At 37.9% G+C, this 21,745-nt stretch overlaps 1 protein-coding gene across 6 annotated transcripts in view; it reads right to left on the reverse strand.

The window, feature by feature from the left end:
- Positions 1-21,745, reverse strand: part of SCEL (sciellin) — a 69,689-nt gene that overhangs the window by 39,486 nt on the left and 8,458 nt on the right. For 5 of the 6 annotated variants that reach the window (XM_042029614.1, XM_042029613.1, XM_042029612.1 and 2 more), the window contains exons 2-3: positions 8,548-8,736; positions 2,368-2,443 (exon numbers count right to left, since the gene is read on the reverse strand). In XM_042029614.1, the coding sequence (XP_041885548.1) occupies positions 2,368-2,410 (43 nt within the window). In that variant the 5' untranslated portion in view covers positions 2,411-2,443; positions 8,548-8,736. The remainder of the gene's footprint in view (positions 1-2,367; positions 2,444-8,547; positions 8,737-21,745) is intronic. The other variant, XM_042029610.1, reaches the window with a different exon arrangement.

The raw sequence follows: 21,745 nt of genomic DNA on the forward strand, positions 1-21,745 counted from the left end.
AACACATTCAGTCAGTAATACGTCATTAGTCAGAGCTGTGTTTTGGCATTCTGCTCTGATTTATAAGAAAATGTACTTCTTGCTTTTAATACAAGAACTTCACCCATAGTGATAACATTAAAAAATGACAAATGGCTACAGTGAGTGGAAGATCAAATCATAATAGAGCACCAAAACATTTATCTTAAGCGACAATGGCCAAGAGTGAATTTTTAAATACATTTTTCTTGTAAAAGTAGACACTGATGTACAAAGATAAAATTCAGTCTAAGAATGTATATATATCTGTCTGTAATTCAAACTGTGCCTGTTTCAATTCCCTATACTGCCAAGTGAAAGAGAAGGAATGAAAGGTTTGGACTCATCACTGACGTTTGCCTAGTCGCAAATGTTCTCTGGTTCTGTGTTGGACTTGCTCTCTCCAAGACTGAGGTGCTAGAAAAGTGATAAATGTTTTAGAAGCCATGGCTGTGATAGCACGCATGTGTGCTTCCATCTTTTGGCCTTGATGCCCAGGTTTGCCTTTCTTCTTTTTAAGCAGCATAGATCCAGCCATTTGACAAATGACCAGGGACATGAAAAATGTTGCTTGTAAGAATGAGCTGACATTCATGGTAGATTAACAAAAACTAATCTATCCTCACTGCATGACTTCTGCATCAGCCTGTTCACTGCCTATTGAGCTAGCTCTTCTCTTAAAAATATTTATTCAAATCTGACTTTAAAGACTTAAAAAAAAATGAAGGCATCCCAGGCTTGTCTGAATAGCTCCAGTGGTTCATTAGATTATCTATTAAAATAAACACTTCTTGCAAACTGAAAAGAGGAAAGACCTTCACCACTTTAAACAATAACTTTGTCTCATGGTCACTGTCAAGAATGGAGATAGTTTTAATTAGAAAACAAGACTATATAAACTGCATTTTCTCTAAAAATGTGTACCTTTTCTCATTTCTCATAAATATTTAAAGATTTTTAATTTGGTACAATTATTTGTATTGTTAAAAAAAAAACAAAGGAAAAGTTAGTTTTTCAGAAGTAGGAAAAACGTGAGCTCAAGTTTATGCATGCCAAAGAGAAAGCTTCTCTTCAGCAAGGATACTTGATGGCAGCTAAAGGGGGGGAAATTATTCCAGCATTTTTTTCATCCTAATAGTTTTAGCCAAAGATGCTTTCAACTGTCTGCAATATATTTTACTCTCTGCTCTACTATCAGCCATTACCTCCTCTGAATCTTGAAGAAAAATTCTTCAGTAATATGAACATCACATAAGCATTTCTGTATAATCAAGAAGTACTTGGTATATATCCAACTATTAAAATTAACTGTACATGTGCCATATTGTCTTTTTTACCAATAGTACTTTAGGAAAACTGATATCACCTACCCAAAAATCACTTGGATTTCTCAGATATCATGGTTTTTTAAACTGCTAAGTGCAAAGAAGGTCTCATGAAACCTCTTATAAAGGTGGTAGACAAGGAATAGATATTGTTTTCTTCTCAAGAAACATTGCAAGCACTCTGCTAATGCCTGAGGCCCTGGGCTTGCAGAAGAGTACTCGTTTCTGGCCTATGAATTTTCTCCCAAGCTTCAGCTAAAAAATTAAACATAGATCTGATACAACAGATTAGGTCACATGAGCACAGGCAGATGCAGCTCATCCCTGTCTCAATTTGACAATAAAAATTTATGTCCTCAATACAGCAGAGCCAAGCAGCTCCCTGAAGTAGCAACACCAATTTTGTAAGCCTGGTATATCCCACCCAAACCAGATCCTCATCCATCTCAAAAACCTTTCAGTCTACAGAAATATTTTTGAGGTTCAGGGAAATGGAAAATTTCATCATGTTTCTAGTTTGCCTCTGGACATTTCTCTGTACAGAAAGCAAATTCCAGCAGTCCTCTAGTTTTATTCCTCTAGAGGAGCAAACCATCCCATCAGACAATGACTAAACAGCTTTTCTCTCCCCTTCCCCCATTCTAGATTTCCTCAATTTCTCCTCATTTTCCCTGTGCAAGTCAAAGAGATGGCGCTGAGACCAGTGGATCTTCCCACTGCCCTTGCAGCCCCTTGCTCCTGTGAGTTCTCCATGACAACCACACCACCTTGCCCCGCACCACCCAGCTCCCCACTCGACCACACTCCGCTGCCCAGGGGGATGTTCTGGTCTGAATTCCTGCCAGCCCCATTTTGTGCACAACACCAATAGTTTGGCATCTGAAACGGGTCGCAGTGGCCCGAATCACCCTCCTCCCCTGTGAGGGAGCTGTGCCAGGGCCATGGCGAGGCCTGGACAGAAGGGAGGCCGTGCCTCAGCCTCCAAGTGCCCCGGGAGCAGGAAATGGAGGAGACTCAGTATTACCGCTTTGATTAGGAGACTGTTTTCGTATGCTGAAGGCTGACATTTGCTCTGTAGGATGTTGTCCTTCTGCGGGAATCTAAAAGAAAACGTGACAAAAAAAGGAAGTGAGGGTTGACAGCGATACCAGGAATCAGCCCCAAAGACAGGTCAACTTTGTTGTCTGCTTCAATCACCTCCTTGCACAAGTTTAGCCTGACAGGGTGGAATGGCTTAGGGCCAGCAGCAGCCCTTCTCAGGCCGAATCTGGGACACGGTGGTGGCTTTTGCCTGCCTGGTGATGACTGTGTGCATTCCTGCCCTGCCCCTCTGCCTTGTCACACTGCCCCTTCCCTGTTGGGAGCTCTTCCAAGAACACTTGGTGTGGTAAGAGCCTTCAGCGGGCAAGACAGAGTACTGAAGAATGGGTTGAGGTGATGAGCTTAACAGGGAGATGGTATCAGTCCCTGGCACAGCACCTGGAGCACAGGTGAACTCATCCAGCCCTGCTTCTTGGTCTCACGGATTGTGGCCAGCAGATATCACAGGGGGTCAAGACAGAAGCAGTTCTGCTGCTCTGCAACAGTTTTCCAGTCACTGACTTCTTCCCTTATCTCAAATCAGGTTAAAAGCCTCCAAGACTGATAATTAAAAAAAAAATTTATTATTTGGGACTTGAGCCACTCAAAAGATTTCATGTTTTGCTTTGAAACTGGATTGTGAATACCAGCTTTCCTAGAGAAAGCATCAAGCAGAACATAATGACATTTTGATGACAGAAAATTCTCCCTTAAGTTAAAAAAAAAGCCCCAAATGCTAACATTGACTTAAGAGTTTGGCCAAAACTGACCCTCTTTAGTAAATGGATTCCTTCTTGTAAAGCAGCATTTTCCAAGAAAACAACGTTGTGCTGGAAAGCTCACAACCAGTTCCACTGTCAGGATGCTAAAATTTACAGAAGCACCAGAAAACTGTTTCTGTGACAGAAGCAGTCCTTATAAATCAGAAACATTCCTGGTTCTCTGGATGACACAGAGAACATTTTTTTCTTTTTGCAGACGTAAAGTGTATTGCTCACACACCTAAAATAGAGTAGATTGACACTGGCGTTTGTGGCTCTTTCTTTACTGATGGAAAGTGAAGATGATTTTGGACTCTGGCAAAAGCTTAAGAATAATGCTTATACTGACAATAAAACATTGTGGATGCCACAGAGGATTGCACTAGAGCAGATTTTTCTTTTCTATGCTTTTACTGCCAAACAATTACTAAAAAAAGCTTATGATGTTAAAAACACAAACAAAAAATTTCCAACACACCCCCCCCCAAAAAAAAAACCAAAAAAAGGCACCCAAAAAACACCCCAACACTAACAAACAAGCAAACAAACAAAAAGAAGCAGTAACCCAAAATCTGGATGTAAATAACTACAGATTTTTTAGAAAGTAAAAATATAAATACAAAACTAATATTGGAGTCCAAAAGTCTGCATGTATCTTAAGCAGTTGTGAAATTCCAAATATTCATTAGAGTTTAAAATTCTGGCATTTTGAAAGGCTCCTACCCTCATTCCTTTTTTTTTTTTACCTTAGTTGTTGGTATCAAGCAGGCATTGGCACAGTGTGTGTAGAAAACATGTGACTGCTGGAGCTGGTTCCCACACAATAAAAATATGCTTGGGGCTATGGTGAGCCTTAGTTATTTTGCAATAGGTTATAAAATACCTTTTAAAAATACTTATATAAGCTTTCAAGCATATGTGAACTGAATTCCCTAGAAACTGTTCAGCTAGGTTATCAAGCAATCCTGATACTGAAATTTTCCTGAACTCCATCATCCCAGGATGATAGAGAGGTCTCTGATTTATTTTTTCAGCTTAGGTACAGCTGGACATCTGATGTAGTCAGTCCCAGGATGATCGAAGGTTTGATATTTCAGTATATTTTACAAGCACTGGGAACTGGCACTTCTTCATCTCAAGAAGAAGTAGTAGTTTGTATAAAAGGATTTTGCATTTATTTTCTATTAAGTACTTCTAAAGCCATTTGCTAAGGGAAATGAATCATAAAACTTTGAAAAAGGAGACTCTTTTGTGAAAATTAAACCAAATAAAAAGTGACTATAAAGAGGTTTGCAACTCCTCTTGTATCTATGAGAGGGTCCAGCAAGTGTGCTTCTTTCATCCTCAAACATTTAATTAAAACTGTGTTTTTTCTCATCCTATATTCATTTTTTAATGTTTTTAGGGCAAAAAATATTTCTGTTGCACATGTGTAGAGCATTCAGAATAAACTGCTGCATAGTCTCCCAATGCAAAAGTAATATGCCTAAGTAAATATTAGAAACAGGTACACTCCCTTTTACAATCAGCACTGAAAATGTGCCAGGGATTCCGAAATTTTAAACCCAGGCATTTTAGTCCTACAAAATACTGCCATTTTGTCCTTAAGGCTTGCTTCTTGCCTCTGAGCTTTCAAGTTGCATATCGAAGATTAATTCATTAAAATTTAAAATGCAAATTTAAAAAAAAAAATCTTACTTTAATCTGTAGCACAGACAATGGAGAATCATCAGAGTAAGATTTAAATTTTAGGATCTTAGAAATGAAACGAATCTTGCATAAAGAGGCAGAATACAGCTCATCAAAGCATTTTTACTAGGTCTTCCCTAGTCTGAACCGTGTGTGTATCTGTGTATTTGAAAAGGGGAGTGGACAAGAGATTATGAGGATCACATTAGTTTAAAAATATCAGCTCATAAAGATCTGGAACTGTCACATTATTCACACAGGTCAGTGAACACTCATCTTCAGACCATAGGGAGATAAAAAAAAGTTTTTAACTTGGCAAATGAAATTGTGCGAAGCAGAGTTAGAGCTTTCAATACTATGCTGTAGTAATAGTAAATTATGTTCAGACATTCTTAATAAGATCTCAACCACTGAAGCAAAACAACTCAGCTGGAATGCAAAACAAAAACAAACAGGAATGCAACTCCAGTGTAATTTGAATTTAAAAACAGCGTCAGGAAACTCTAAGCAAAAATTAAAACTGCCCTGGCCAGTCCAGTGAGCAGCTCCCAAATGGTTTTAAGACATGCCAGTCCTAGATTCAGACCCTCAAACATTCTGGGGGAAATCCAAACATAATCCCAAAGAAATTCAGAAAAAAACTTCAGACATGACTTCAGGGAAAGTCAAAAGTCCATCTAATTTCTTGCCAGTCCATCTGGCAAGCAATTACTCCAAAAGCAGCACAAGTCTCCAACACTGTTTTCATCACAGATACCTATATTTACACATCTACATCTCCTTTTCATCTCCTGTAGTGACTGATCAGCAGTCTCAGGCCTGCCTTAAATTCTGAAAGCCAGACCTTCTAGTTTTCAGATCATCTGAACACACCCATTCCTCCATCACAGTCCTTTTGCCTTCCTTCTCCTGCTCTTGGCTGTAGCTGTCTATGTGATTAGGCTTCACACATATGCATTGCTGTATTTAAAAAAATACATAATAATAGAAGCATTTCCTGTAAGGTTCATGTTTTCCTCATCAGACTGAACTAGTTCCAACCAAAAAACATCTTTGTGCTTTGGCTTGAAGCTATGACAGTGATTAGGACCTTATTAATAACTAGTCAGTTGATATGTATTTTTCTTTTAATAAGCAATATTAATTTACACAGCTTAGAGGCAGGAGGCCTCTGCATTATCATCACACTGTATAATAAGGAATTCAACATAGTAAATGTTGAAGGAGTGTCGAGAGAGATACACCTTCTTCTCTTAAAAGTCAAAATATTTGTTTTTATGCTGAGCTTTTTTATATAAAGCATTGCGAAATGCAAATGCCTAAAATGTCAAATTTCCCGCTATTATTAATGAACTGGGTGACACAAAAAGTGGTAGCTGAACAACTGATTTTAAAAAAGGAATGTTTCAGAATTTCCCTGTCATCCAACTTCTTGTGGTGTATTGCTAAACCAGCCTGAATTGTAGAGAAGTTGCTGAGATTGGTATGTCCACATGAAACACCAGCTGGAACAAACAGGTTTCATATGTGGCTCTACACAGCCACAGCTTGCTGGCTACTGTTTGCTACATGTCCTTCAAGTTTCAGCTTTTTGAAAGCATCTAATATTTGCCATGTGAAAAAGAAAATAGGTTTATACTTTGTTCTTTCTTTATCCTAAATACGAAGCTTGCCACCAAAATTTCATCTTCTTGAAGAACTGTTCTGCTCTGAAGTAAGATGAATAGTCAGTATTTTGTGAGTAACCAGAGCTCAATTTTAGAATTATTCCATTAGAACTGAAGATTTACTTCAGCTCTACTTTTTGTTTTGTAACTCTTAATGTTAATTCTATATGTGGCTTATCTTTCATTTAGGTGAGCTGAATGTAGGTAACATGACGGTTTGAAGAAAAGCACATTTGGTTTTAATCACAGTTAGGAAACACAGAACAGTATCTCCCTGCTTTCAGTTAACAACTTTCAAGTCAGCAAACTTCATTATTTTCTCCATCATTTCTCTTGAATATAGTAAGTGTGAGCAAGCAACTGAATAAAGTAATTCTGACTCGATACAGGATAAAGATTTCCAAGCCCTGTAACTAAGGCATCAGGGACACACATCATTGCAGCTGTTCTTCTACACAGGCACCTGTAAGTGTGTGAGGTAAAATCTTTCTGGTTTGGAAGTCAATACCAATTTTTCTGTTGTCCATATCCATCCTTTCAATCCTCAGACAACAATAGTGCTGTGACTGGGCTGTCAGATGGGCCTACCTATACTTACACGCAAATAAGAATTTACTGATTGTAGATAAAGGCTGTTTTGCAAATCACCACCACAGCCAGAACCATTCAAGGCTGTACAATCCTTCACACATCCAAACTTGTTATTACAGACAAGAATATGATCTCTTCAAATAGCCTTAAAGATCCTTTCTGTCAGGTGCAGATCTATATGTATAACTGATGCTCTAATTTCTTCCCTACACAATTTCCACAAGTAACATGATTCTGTTTGTTTGGCAATTAGTTAGTATTTTTGTCCTTTTATTGAAAACTACATTTAAAAATTACTACATTTATTTTACAGACATTAAAGAATCACAGAAATATGTTCCTAGACAGATTTTTTTTTTCCAAGAGTTACATATCAGAGCAATAGACATATAATACATTTATGAACTTCTGGAAATAATACCTTGTGTTTAAATGAATATTTTACTCTACTGTTTTGCCCACAGAATTAATAACACAGAAAATAGTTCAGACAGAAAACAGAAATAACGTGTATTTCTGTAAAAGAGAAAATAGGCAAGGTAGGACTAGAAAACACATGAATGTATGACAGCAATCATTCATGTTTTGTAGCTGAAAGAGCTCTCAAAACTGGTTTTTCAAGATGTGGGTGGAGGAGATTCTGTTTTGAAAGAAGCTTTGGAACTGTCACTAATGTAAAATCAGCTAAGTCACAATCCAAATTTGTGTGTATTTTCAAATTAGAAATACGTGATCAGTTTTAAATGTTAGGGTTTTTTTCAACAGAGTGTATAAAAGGGGGTGATAATTTTAATTTTCTTTATTCAGCTCTGTCATTCAATTCACTCGATCTCTGATGAACAACCCTTCCTGTTTATACATGGGTTCAGGTCATTGTATAGGTAAGTCCTTGAATTAAATTAGAATGGGTATTTTTGCAAAGGTGAAAATTAAAGGAAACTGTTGTTTTGGGGTTTTTTTCCAAAGTAATAAACTTAAAGAAAATTCAAGAAAATAAGAAAGGAGCAAATACTCATTAATTTGGGATAAAAATTCCAAATAAAGAAAATAAATAAACAATAAAATGAATCAAAGAGCAAAAATTACATTAAAACAGCCATTCATGAAAAGTGGTCTGAACAGTGAGTTTATCAACAGCAAATTATCACTAGAATAAAATACAATTAGGAATATAATATAAACAATGAAGAAATTAAGATGGCATTGACAGAAGTCGTCAGAAATGTCCAGGGACTCTAAACATCTGAACTGTAAAATTTTCAGAGCTGCAATTTCATAGTAAAGTTCTCCATACTTCTTGAAAATCAGATCCTTTGAAGTGGCATCATAAACTGGACATTAAGAAATCACAGAACGTCTGAAAATGTAGGAGCTTCCCTCCATGGTATATAAAACCAGAACAATAAACGTCCTTACCCAGGTATGGTAGAAGTCAGTGTCCTAGCGTGGCTCAGTGTGGTTAGTCAACCTGGAGGAAGCACAATCAAAGCAGACTGAGAGCTGAACTGTTCTTCCCCATCCAGCTGCCTGAAAAGTAAGGAGGTTTCTCCTTCAGAGGCTGAGTCACTTAAGGAGGAGGTAGGAGGTGTGGAAAAGGGTGGCACCCTGTAGAAATACCAGATCAATTAAGAGAACGGGTGAGTTGTTATCTTTCTGTGCTTGCTGTTCTTTTCAAGTGCAGTAGGGTTGGGTTTCACAAAATGAACTGCCTTCGTAGACCTTGAAACAGAAAACCAAGCAATTACCATTTGGAAAAATATACTACAGTCATTTGGATTTTCTACTGAAATACGTGTTGCAGAGATATAGGGCTGCCTCCCAGCTACAGAGTTGCAGGTATTTACATGGGCAAACACGAAGTAACATATTTCAACAGAGAAAAGTTCTGCAGAAGTGTTAAGTCGGGAACACACACTGGGATCTGATCTGCATTAAATATTTTCACCATTTGAGTATGTAGGCAGAGGCAAAAGATCTGGGGGGAAATCCCTCCCACAGGAGATTTTGTTGCAAGTCTCTCTTATCTCTGCGCATTTGCATTCTCTGTACTGCCAGCAATAAACAAAGGAGGGGAGAACTTGTGTTCACTTTTCTTTCTTTAAAATGGCTGCAAATAAGTTTGTCTATAGGCTAAGAGCTGCCTTACTATTAGTAAATACAGTAGTATGAAATCTATACTTTTCTTATAGCAATACTGTATACAGCTCCATGCTTCTGTTTAAGATACAGAAGCTGGTTTTAATGTATCTTATACAAGTCCACCTTATTTTATATTTGGGGAACTTTTGTAATGAAATGTGTAAGAGGTCATTTAGCAAGATGCTGGGCAACCTTGTCTTTTGTGAAAATTAAGAATTTCTTTGAACGCAAACAAAGCAAACTGACATGAATTAACTTAGTAATAATCTGTATTTTTGTTGATGTTTACATTTTCATAGGCGTGGTACTTAGTAGCATGAAGCTATTCTCTACCCATCGGTTCTATCTGATAAAATACAGCTGACGAAGCAGAGCAGCAAAGAAAATACCTCGTATAAACTATTAAGTACCACAAATCTCAGCATTAAGGAATACAAGAAAGCAAACACTTCTAGATTTTGTACATCTCAAATTCTGTGTCTCTTAAAGTCAAAAATACTTACAGCAGTCCTGGGACTTTCAGGTACTACGTGTTTATCTTAAAAGAAGAAACTTTTGTGAATACATCTCTTTACAGACATATTGAGAATTTAGTTGCCTCTCATATGAAACAGATGTCTTTCTTTCCTCATAAGAAATGAAGAACTAGCATTAAATGGGAATTAGCTTTAAAAAATCTACATACACTTTAACTTGAAGTGGACATCTAGCTTTGATTTATAATAACACCTGAGATTAGGAATATTTTGGTTTTTGAAACATTTTTCTTTCACAATTCAGGTGTTATATGGTATGAATTTGTTGTTGTTTTACGTTCAATCAGACAAGTTCCACTTCTAAATCAGAGATACGCTTGTCTCACAGCACTGCCTTCTTTAGCCAAAGTGTTTGAGAAACACAAATAGAGATGCAAACAATACAGTCTGGAGAAATTAAATTGGTATTTTCCTGTAGTTATGGCCTTTGAACACAGAAAAGAAACTATGGGGCAGAGCAAGCCAGTTCTGCTACCCAAAATAAGCCCAAGGCTTATTCTAAGGCAGTCCTTGCTGAGGCTTTGGCGTCTGGTGTGACAGAATAGACAGTCTACAGGAAAATGCATACATGTGGAATTCCAGCAGTGGTACTGACCTCAGCCTAGGAATAAAGCAGGCCAGCTGTCTTTTAGTGACTGGTCTGCAACAACCAGTATATTCATTGGTTGGTGAATTTTTGGTGTTAGCTATGCTGATTACTTAATTTTTCAAAGCTGGAAAAAAACATTTAAACTCTTTTTAGACTAAAGCAAATCTGACTTACTACTAAACATTCTGTCTCATTTTCTGTATTGTAACCACATGCAAGCATTGTTCATAATGAATAAAGAATATATGATGCAGTGCTGTGTATCAGAAATCAAACAGTTTCAGCATAAACATGTTTCATACAGTGAAAATGACCCATAACTATTTTCCATGAAAAAACTTCCCATACTCTGAAGAAATTCAGCTTTCAGAAATTCAGAGGACTCAGACTTTGCCTCTGGATCTCAGTATAACAAGTAACACTCACAAATCCAGCAATGGTCAGAGTGTGTGAACTGTTCTGCTGTCAGGTTTCAGCTTTCTTGTAATTCTCTAGTATAAGGTCCGTATTTAATTGAAGGAAGAACAGAAGTGAAATATAGTGAAATTTAATTTCTCAGTCTATTTCAGAACTTAGTTGCATCGCCCTTACTACCTTTCTTGCTCTTAAGAAAACATCCAAGCTGAAGCACAGACAGACAGTAGTCTAGACACAGATTTTTCTGTAGTGTCAGAAAAGAGCAATGCAAAAATACAAGCAAGTTGTATTGACAACCAATGACTATCAATTGAAGCACGTAATTCAGCTAATCATTGCACTGGGTCATGTACTACTATTGATTTATCACATTTCAAGGATTTTTCAAATTTTTCTTTTTAGTTCAACCAGTAAGGTGCCTTGTAGCTGACAGTAACTAGTTTCATATCTATCTATCAATAATCTGCTTCCTGGGACTTAAGTAAATGCTCTGCTTTTGCTTATCATTCTCTCAAGAAAAAGAGGAAGTTCTCTGAAAAAAGATACTAACATAAATGGCAATATCCTAGGCTTATATAACTGGATATAACCCCATCAAAATCATTCTGATAGCTTGATTTTAGAGAGTGTGTGGCCTGTCATGATTTATGATAGAAAGAAAGAAATATCTTAGAATTCCTCCCAACATTAAATCCTCTTTGTCATTTATTAATAACCAGCAATAGGGACAAATTAGTGATCAGTAATCAGAGGCCACTGTCTCTTGCAGCTTAGATTTTTAACACAGTTTGGAGGACATTTCAAGCAGGCTCTTTTTAAATACCTCATCAACAATGGAGGCTTATTTGCCCTCCAAGGAATTCTCACCATGTCTGCTAAGAAACTGCCAGTAGGGGATGTTGACTTTTAAAATAGTGTAGGACTGGGAGGAAACTGAACGTAAGTATTTTGGAAGTGCCATAATTTAGATTTGGATGGCTTATTCAGTGTTATTAAAGTCAAATGTTTATAGCACCCTACAGTGGCAATAAATTATCATACTCCCCAACTCGCATCGTTTTCTGAACAAGATGATTGTGTTCAGTGTTCTTAGCTTCAGCTCATACACTTTTCTAAAAAGTCTATGTCTCTTGATTGCTAGTAAAATGCATTTTCCTCTACATGATTTTCTTGTCAATTTTTGTTGGTTTTCCATTTTTCAGTACAAAACATACCGCAAAATATTGTGCTACCTCCACATCTTTATTAAGGTTTCTAAGACGGCATCATGAAAATAAAATAATGTAGCCTAGCTCTATCAAGCTTTCACATAGATTCACAACAGAGAGTTGGGAATGAGCAGTGACTCACAAGACAACTTTTTGGACAAATATGATTCTGTGACTCCTCCCAAAAAGGGAGGAATACATTACTGAATACATTTTTTCATACACTCAGTCCTCCAAAAGAGAAGTCCTGTAATACTTCAGACTTTCCAAGTAGGATTGGTTAACTACAGTGTTATGGGTTATAAGATTCAATAACTGGTATGTCCAGAAGATTGAAGGCAGTCTAGCAAGTAATGTTCAATTTTTTTTCATTCAAGACAGGATAAAGCAGCTACATTTATGCTATTAAATGAAACATACCAAAACCCAGTATCTGGCCTGAGGACAAGCAGCACATCATGTTCTGTACCTATATCACTAAAGCTGCTTTTCAAAAAAACCTGTGTGGCCTCATCCACACTCCTACTGAAAGCAGTCCAGAGCTTGTAACACAGGGATCTGTTCATGCCCAAGTCTTTTTTCAGAGACAGATAATTGGCATGAACAATACTTTGTCAAGGGCTGTGCATGATAATAATATGGACAAACAGAGGATGTTGCTTAGGCCCATATCCTACTCCTACTTAGTTCACCAATATGGTCCTTTTCATTGGCCCTGATTTCTCCAAAGTTAATTATGTTCAATAGATCTCGCGTCAAAAATGACTACAAATAAACACTGAAACATATAGATAGGTGCTGGCAGTGGATAGTGCCCAGCTGCAAAGCAGCATTTAGCAGACCAACATAGCTAGTTAATGTAATCTTTATCTGGGAGGTGGGTTGCACATCTATGCCACCTGTACATTTTTCTCGCTTAAGCTTAGTCTAAGCTCACCTATATATGTAGGCAGCAGTTCTAACACATTAAGTCAAAAGGGAAGGGGCCTCTTGTGCAAAAAAAGAACCCATTGCAGCGAATAGAAAAGGAAGTGATGCTCATGCATAGGGTGACACCTTCCTCTTGAAGGTGACTAACACAAGGCCTGCTCCTCCCTAAATTGCCAGTCCAGCCCTACATAAAATAAGCTGATGGTTGGGACCTGTGCTACCTCTTTATACAGGGTTGCTTTTCACTCTAGTCAAAATAATTAACCAAGAGAATATATTGCCTGTGGGTACACCCTTACCAAGAGGTATATGTGACTCAGAACCAGGTTAAAAATGGCTGTAGGAATCCTAGCAGCATTCATGACTGCAACACAGAGGAGAGGGAGAAATAGAAGTATGACTTTTTTCCATGGGCAGGTTATTATAACATTATAATTTTCCCTGAAGATTCTAGTCCTCCTGCTCCTAGATAGACACCTCAAAATAAAATATACTAATGACCTAATGTGAGATGGAAAGCCCCTTTCTTCATGGGCTTCCTTGCTCCTACTAGGATATGGGTTTTAAAGGTAGATAAGCAATGTCCTGGGCTGCCTTGCAAAGGGCAACTACTGGCAGTGCCAAGTGCCTGGCGTCCTTTGTAACAACTTTGTTCTTTCCTTCATGCTCAAAAATGATTCCTCTGCTTAATCCACATGCAAGGCTCATGCTGTTAAAATTCGATGATTAAGAGATGCCTCTGCCCAAGTTTAGGTACAAATGAGAGAGACCATATGCCCAGGTCAATAATACAGATTTATTTTTAAACTGAGTGTGAGGTAGAAAGATAGAAAGAAATAGAAAAGAGGGAAGAGATAGAGAGAGAGAGAGAGAGACAGAGAGAGAGATGGGCGTCCCGGGCTTGTTCAAAATTTTCATTTATACATCTCTTATTAGTTAGTATTCTATCTTCTGTTGGTTAAATGATTCCCTCAACTCTAGAGCTATTTAGTCTGCATACTCAGTCTTTCTCTTCTTTTCATGTGGTGGGTTTCTTGGGTCAGTGGATTGTGAGTCGTTGGTCGTGATCGCCCCACATGAATTGCATTTATTAGTTCCTTCTTATCTTGGAAGTTCTGCCAAATGTCCTTGTAGCCTGTAAACTCTGCATTCTTTTTGTCCACGATCAGTGATACATTTTTCTTCACAAGCTTTGTTAAGCTCCCCCGAGGCCTGAGATCACTGAAGTATGTCAAGCCCTAAACTTTAGCAAGTTCTACAGACAAGTAATTTATCCTTCAATACTCAGACAATAGTGCCACCTTTATACAGCCCAAGTTCCAGGTATCTACGGAGACATATCTGGGGGGCCTTGGTGGCCATTGTTGGTTGCAGATGCCATCTGTCCCATAATTGGGGTGACCTTTGTTTGACCAGTGATATGCATATGAACTATTGCTTTTTTCACACAGTTTGCCATGGTGAGAATTTTTGTCCAGATCCATTAACCAGGATGTGCTAACCAGATATTGCCTCTGCCAGGCCTGGAATTAGGGCCTTCCTGTCTCAAAGTCCTCCCTTCTGTGCCCACTGTGGTGGCTTATCTTATGGCAAGTTTCTTCGGTGGTCTTAAAATGCTGAGACAGGCAGCTGTGCTCTTTTAACTCCTTAAACACACTTCACTCATTCAAAGAACAGAACAAGAAAGCAATACCTTACCAGTTGGAAAGGTCACTTAGGCTAAGACTAAACCCAAGTTCAAATCATTCCTCCTTTTGACAACAGCCTACTTTTACCAGCAGGCTACCCTAACCACTGAGCTATCATTTTTTGGGTGAGGGAACACAATTACCTGGAGTTTTCTACCTCCTGACAGTTTAAATATTCACTAGAGAGAAAATAATGCTACAGTCCTTCTACTATGGTATACAAATACTGGCCTCACCATTGGCGAAATTAATATTTAGATATTATGTATGGAGTTCTCATTTTTCTTTTTATGTTGTAACTTCTCAGTATTTCATCACTTGGATGATTAAAATAGGCAGGCATGAGAGTTATTTTTTAATACTATGTAGCAACAGCTTTTGTGCAGAGGCAGAAGAACTTAAAAACACTTTCACTAGATTAAGTTACTGTCAGAGTGAGTACAGCAATGTACCAGAGATAATGTTGTGTTTTATGGATTAACTTTTGCCAGCCAAGCCATTTCCTTTAGTTATTGTAGGTTGCTGTTACTGGGGAAGACCATTCGACTGGTTAAAGTAAGGCATGCAATCTTTTAACCACACCTTTCTGAATACAGGAAGGAGCACTGTCAGAGCTTTTTCATATGCATTTTTTGAATGCTAAGAAAACCTTAGTCACAATGCAGACATATTTGCAGCCCATTGTTCTCCTGAAGGGTGTGGCAAAGTTCATAAACTAAAGGAGGAAGAAAAAATGCCATAAATAGTATGCAAAATGTCTAAACCTTTTCACATCATCTAGTTGCCACAGAAGATGTCTGAGCATTGTCTTCTGTTCGTAGCAGGTGCCAATACATTTCATGGAGATACACAGTCTTCAATGTTAGCGGGCCTGATTTTCCCACAATTTGAATAGCTCTTTAGTCTGCAAATAAGTGAAATACATTTCAGAAGTCCCTGAAAGTCTGGCCAATAACATGCTAAACTTTAGGGTTTTGGTCTTACACCACTGCCATTACTGCCCTAGCTAAAGAACACAGTTACTAGTTTTATTGGTTACTGATGAAATCAGTTATTTAAGGAAAATTGTGCTGAAAATCTAAGTCAAATGACATCTGTGTGGTACCAGCTGAATGGCTGTAGCCAGTTTTGTAGATTATGTTATTGACAAATAGCTTAAAAAAACAACTATTTGTTGATAAATAGTTAATTTGTTACCAGTATCTGAATTGACAAAGAACATTCACACAGGTGGCTAAAGAAATGACAATCAAATTACGCCCAATAGTAGTAGAGGGAGTGTGAGAATTATGACTAGATGTGCTTTCTTCATTAAAGAATAACTTTGTAATATTTCTATCAAATCCCCAGTGAGAGAGCTCTGGGAAAGAACAAACAGTGCTGATCTCAGGAAAAACCCTGTCTTTAAAAGACATTAGAAGAGGCAATGTTAAAAGGAGGAAAGTTTTTTCCTGCTCCTTGTCAGAAATTTTCTTACAGCATTTAATTGGTCTTGGGCGCTGTAAATACATAGGAGACAACCCCCACAGGCTGTACTTTTTTATGGCAGAGATAAGGAGATTTATCTGCCCCACAGAATGATATCCATGTGACGAAGTTCACATTACACTTATCTGATAGACTGGTTTTCTTCTCCTTGCCCTGGTATTGTGCTTGGATTTTCCGCTAGGGCTAAGCAGTCTTCTCTTGAAATTCTTTCTTTTATTATTTGGATCAAATTAGTTGTCTGAGAACTTGATTGTCATTTGAAAACCTACATGGAAATTTCATACCAATCAAAACAACCCAATGAAACAATATCCTACCTATTTAATTAAATCTTCCTTTGACACGTACATTCCATACTGGTGTTATCAGCACACTTAACTGCTGTGCATGCTAGCCAAACATTACAGATTGTGATCCTATTCTCTATCCAGATCCTGTTCTCTATCCACATCAAAGCTGAATATGGGCATGGAAGAAAGGAAGGGTTTTCCCTGTTCCTGGAAGATGCCGGCTTCTTCCTGGAAGAAGAGTTGTTAGAAAATGTGTTCTAAAATCAATAACTGCAAAAATAAGACAAAGACCAAAAATGGGAATCAGAAAGGATGGGGTTGAACTTAAAAATGTGTACGTGTGTGTGTGTGTGTGTGTGTGCATGTATGTACTTACATAGGCATGTGTGTGTACCCATACATCAAATAACTCAGTGAGACACAAGCTTGTGGAAAAGAAATATGTTGATAGCTACTAAACAAGCAGAAGCTCCATTGGGCTAAAGAAGAGCCTGACAAGCAAATTGATAGAGACTGTAAGGACACTTAGGGAAAGCAACTTAAACGCTTTCCCTGCTCTTCCACTCTTTCCTGAAGATTCGCTTTTGGCAACAGAGAGTTGGAGACAGAGTACTGGGCTGACCAAGGACTGCCACTGTCATGTTATGACCCTATGAACAAAATTTGTATAAGGCACATAACTAAAATTGCATTAAAATTATTTCCTAATTCTTTGATGATAATGCAAACAATTAGCAATACAATCAAAGTGATACCATTTTTCTGTGGAATGTTGATTTGTTAGGTATTGAAATAAGCCTTAGTGAAGGGGTTTTCATTCAGCCCCTGAGCTGAGAGTCATTCAGCATTGTCACTTTCTTCAGAATGACTTTCTTCTCTATTTACAGGACAAATGTGGAGAGTATGCATATATGTAAACATGGAGAGAATTTTACTTTGTTAGTACATGTTTAAGACCCTTTCCTTACTAATAAATACCTTTGCAATCCAATAAAATTGCTCACCTGTTCAAATAACAGAAAAAATAGCAAAGCAGATTTATGATATGTGTTGAAATGTATGTCATCTGCAGGAGTAAAATTGAAAATGGTATCACAGAAATGGCATCAGCCCTCCACATTCCCCTTCCAGCTTCCCTGGAAAAGAATTCAGCTGTCTTGTTGTTCTCCTTTATCCACAGAAGTAGAAGGTTTAGTGCATTTCCAAGCATCTTCCAAGGAATAAAATTCAGGTGCATATTTCAATCACAAACTATGTGAAGGAAAGGAGAATACATCTCCTAAATTAACACATCTGCAAACAGGGCCTTATGAGCTGAGAAGCTGAAGAAACCACTGAGCTTTCTTCTTGCCTTTTCAAAATACTTTTCCCTTATTATAAACTGGCCAATAGACAGTTGCAATGGTGTGGAAGTTAGTACATTTTAAATATCAACTTCTCCTTCCATTTTATTTTGAGTAAATTACATTCTTCTAAAAATTGTTTTCCAAATTGTGAGTACTTTGGAAAGAATGTTGGCAGAAAAAACTTTTACATGAGTTTTAATGTTCAGTACATGAAGAAGAATTTAACTGAAGTTTTTTTCATTTCTTTTTGTTGCTGTTTTTAAGTGAAATGAAAACAAGGCTGGGCTTTGAAACGGGATGATTTTTAAAAAATTTGGATGATATTACAAGGGAAAGGATCAGAACAGAAGTATTATAATTATCTGGATGTAATCACAGAGGCCCAAATAAGTTCCTCAGGTTCCAGATCCTGCCATGGTGCAGTAAGAGCATAATGTGAAGAACCCAGTAATTTCAGGTGTAGGCTGCTCTGGGTCTCCATGCAGGCTATTAGCCTGAGAGAGCTAAACGCCAATTAATGTGTAAGTAAATAATTTGAATTCTACTCAATGAAGGAGACGCCAAACCAGTGACATCTATTTTCAAACACTTGTTTCCTCAGAGGTGGGTGAGACTTTCCATCACAGGCCCTATTTAGCAAAAAAAAGCTAGGCTACATCAAAAGCTAGGCTCTTATCTCTAAATTTATCACTCAAAACACCCCTAATGTAATCTCACACAAATACAGATTAAAGTAGGTCAGAGGCTTGGGCTGTGGAAGTTGCTATTTCTCTCCACTGTTATGAAAGGAAGTCTAAAAATGACAAGTCAGATCTAGGCATCTACAGTGTAGATACCTATACATGTCAGATGAATTCCATGTAATGGCAGGATTTCAAATAATTTTTTCCTCTTGCGGAAAGCAATGGCTTCTTGTCAAATTAAAAGGAAAAGGAAACGAGGATACAGATTTTTTTTCCCCTCTGTCTGGACAAAATTCAAGCTGCAAAGCTCATTCTGCAGCCTCAACAGTACTACATCTATAAAAATGTGCTCCCCTGCTGCACTGTGGCCACTTACACAAAAAATGTGACTAGAAAACTATAATCTGGCCATGTAGGAGTCTGCCACACAGAGAAATTATAAGATGAGAGAAGAGAGAAAAAAAAAACAAAAAAACAGTGCTTTCCTGACAGTTCCATCCCTTTCACTTATGGGTACAAACGAAATATTCCTTTTATTCTTAGAAAGAATATGTCATGTTTTTCTGTATTTGAACCCTCTAGCTATAGCAACAGCAAGTCTTGAATTTTGGGGTTTAACTGCTTTACTTGTAGGTGCTATATTCACTCTGTTCAGATCCCTGACCTTCAGATAAAACAATATAAATGAGTTTTGGCATCTTCTATGAATCTGTGAACAGAACCTCATAGCATTGTGCATAAATCACAACCTTCGAATTCTAAATATTTTCTTAGTTTTCTTAATACAATTTTTAAGTATGCAATTCTGCTCCAGAATATTTGAGACTTCTAAACTCACAGTGCTGAACTCATTTTAGGTTGAAGCAGAAAGATCCGAGCTAGTGAGCTTTGTTGTAACTTAATTATATGGCCAAGCTGGGTGTGTGAAAATATCCAGTGCACACTGGAGAATAAATTGCTGGGTTTGGTTTTTCTTGATTTACAAGTTGCTGTAAGTGGTGCATGTTCCCAGGGAGTGGTGAAAAGTCGGGGTGTGTTAAACAGGTTTAAGAACATTTTAAAGAAACACTGTCAGGTTTGAGACATAATAGGTTTGGTGTACATCCCCCCTCCTTCCAAATAACATTTTCTGTTTCTGTGGTTACAAACAGCTGAGCTGCACGCTGACTCTCTGTTTAAACAATACCACAAAATCCAGTGTAGCAGTTATGTGTCACAGTGTTGCTCTCTCTTTTTTATTTATTTTTGCCATCAGAGGGGAAATGAAACTGCCAGAACTGCTGTTCTTTGCACTCCTTGGAGAGCTCAATACACAAGCCATTGAATTCAGCCAGTAAAATCTTGTGGGTTTCTGCAAAAAATAGCTGTGGTGAGGACAAGCAGCTTCTGGATCAAACAATTTCTCTTCTCAGAGTTGTACAATAGTTATTTGCTAGTGTTGCTGGGACCACCACTTCAAGGTCTGAAACTCACTCCCCAGTATAAAGTCCGGGCTGGAAGTTCCCAGGAACCTTGGAAAAGTCACATGATTTTGAACCCGAATCTTTTTTTTTTCTCAGAAGTTTTGCATGGAGCATGGATGTAATTTTAAATCTTTTATACACATAGCACTGTTTTTGAGCCTGGGAGACCTAGTAGGTATTTCCTTTTTCTGCATATCCTACTGGAACTACAGATAATTCCAGCTGAAAATGAGAGCAAAATTTCTTGAACAGATTTCACAAGAGATGTCTGGAATATCCATTTCAATACCTTGATTAGTATAGCTGAGAGGAATATATATACAAAATTCTGTATATATGAACAACTATTTGCCATTATTGCAAACAACACTGAAGTCTTTGTTTGGAAGGATTCAACCTTATTCTCTAGGCAACATTTTGAAAACAATTTTTCTTCCTAAATCTGGTAAATCTGTTAATTTTATTTATCTCTCCTGTGGAATTATGCTATAGTACTTACAGTGCTATTCAAAATTTTGTAAAATAAAAACATTCAATGCCAAAAGGTCCAGTAGAATCATAGAATATCCTGACTGGGAGGGGAACAACAGGATCATTGAGTCCAGCTCCTGGCCCTGCATGGGACATCCTCAAGAACCACACCCTGCACCTGAGTGCATTGTCCAAACATTTCTTGAACTCTGGCAGGCCTCATGTCATGACCTCTTCCCAGGAAGCCTCTTCAGTATTTAGTTATTTGACTAAATATATCTTTTAAATTCCCCCTTCCAAAGGTAATAAGGGAGCGCCATGACATGCACACAGATCACTGTTTGCCAGAACAACATTTAGTCTATGAAAAGGCAGAGTGGAGTTCAGACATGCAAGTGCTGCTCTTTGGAAGACAGAGAGCAGAGGGACACTGATACTTGGAAGGAGGTATCAAAGTAACTGAAGGCATTTTGAAATAAGAATGAAGGAAAAATATGTCAAAGAGAAAATGGAAGTAAGCAGGAAAGGATCTCAAAAGTCAAAAATCAGTCTGATTTCATATACTGACAAAGCAAATCCTCCATGGCAGTGTTCACAAAGGGTTTCAAGAACAGTATCCTTGTAAATGAAGGTTAATGTATCCCACTGGTTTTAAGCAGTGGTAGACATGTTTGTGTAAAAAATAGAAAATTCTTTGCCTGGAAATTGTACTCTTTAGAAAAACTGCAATCAAATGAAGAGAGACAGGATGAGCAGTGATGTTGCATGAGACCTATGCCATGAACAATGCATGGCATGTCAGCTATTCCATCCACATGGCTTGTGTTTGGACAGAAAAACACTCAGATTAACATCTGAATTATGCTGCAGAAGGAGCAAATAAAGGCAAACACAGAGGATAAGAAAAGAGGGTTGCTGAGTTGCAAACAAGGGAACCAAGTGATTTGAAGACAGTGCCACAAACAAGCAACACTCAGAAGTTCATGCATGAGGGTAAGTGCAGTTATAGCCTCTCAATACAATTGTTTCTCAGGGTTTTGCAAGGTCAGCCTCCTCACTGCAGGGACTACATGTTCAGGGAACACCACAGAGGTTGTCCTGAATCAGTATCTCTGTCATTTATCTAACTGTACAGTGCAGTGATCCAGTAAATGGGTGTTGACAATAGGTTTTGCAGTGAACAGCAAGGGTGCGGTTTCTTTATCAATTTAAACTAATCTAGTACTACATTTCCACCAAAAGTAACAGTTGTTCCTGGCCTGTCCTGCCCTTGGCCATGCTCTCCAATCCCTTAGCCTTGGTCAGATCACCAAACATCAAGATTTAATTCACTGCAACTCTCATAATCAAAAGAAATGATGTAAAG

This window comes from Corvus kubaryi, unplaced genomic scaffold (assembly GCF_017639235.1).
Source record: "Corvus kubaryi isolate FWS band 111438036 unplaced genomic scaffold, C.kubaryi_AGA036_p1.0 37328, whole genome shotgun sequence".
Classification (NCBI taxonomy): domain Eukaryota; kingdom Metazoa; phylum Chordata; class Aves; order Passeriformes; family Corvidae; genus Corvus; species Corvus kubaryi.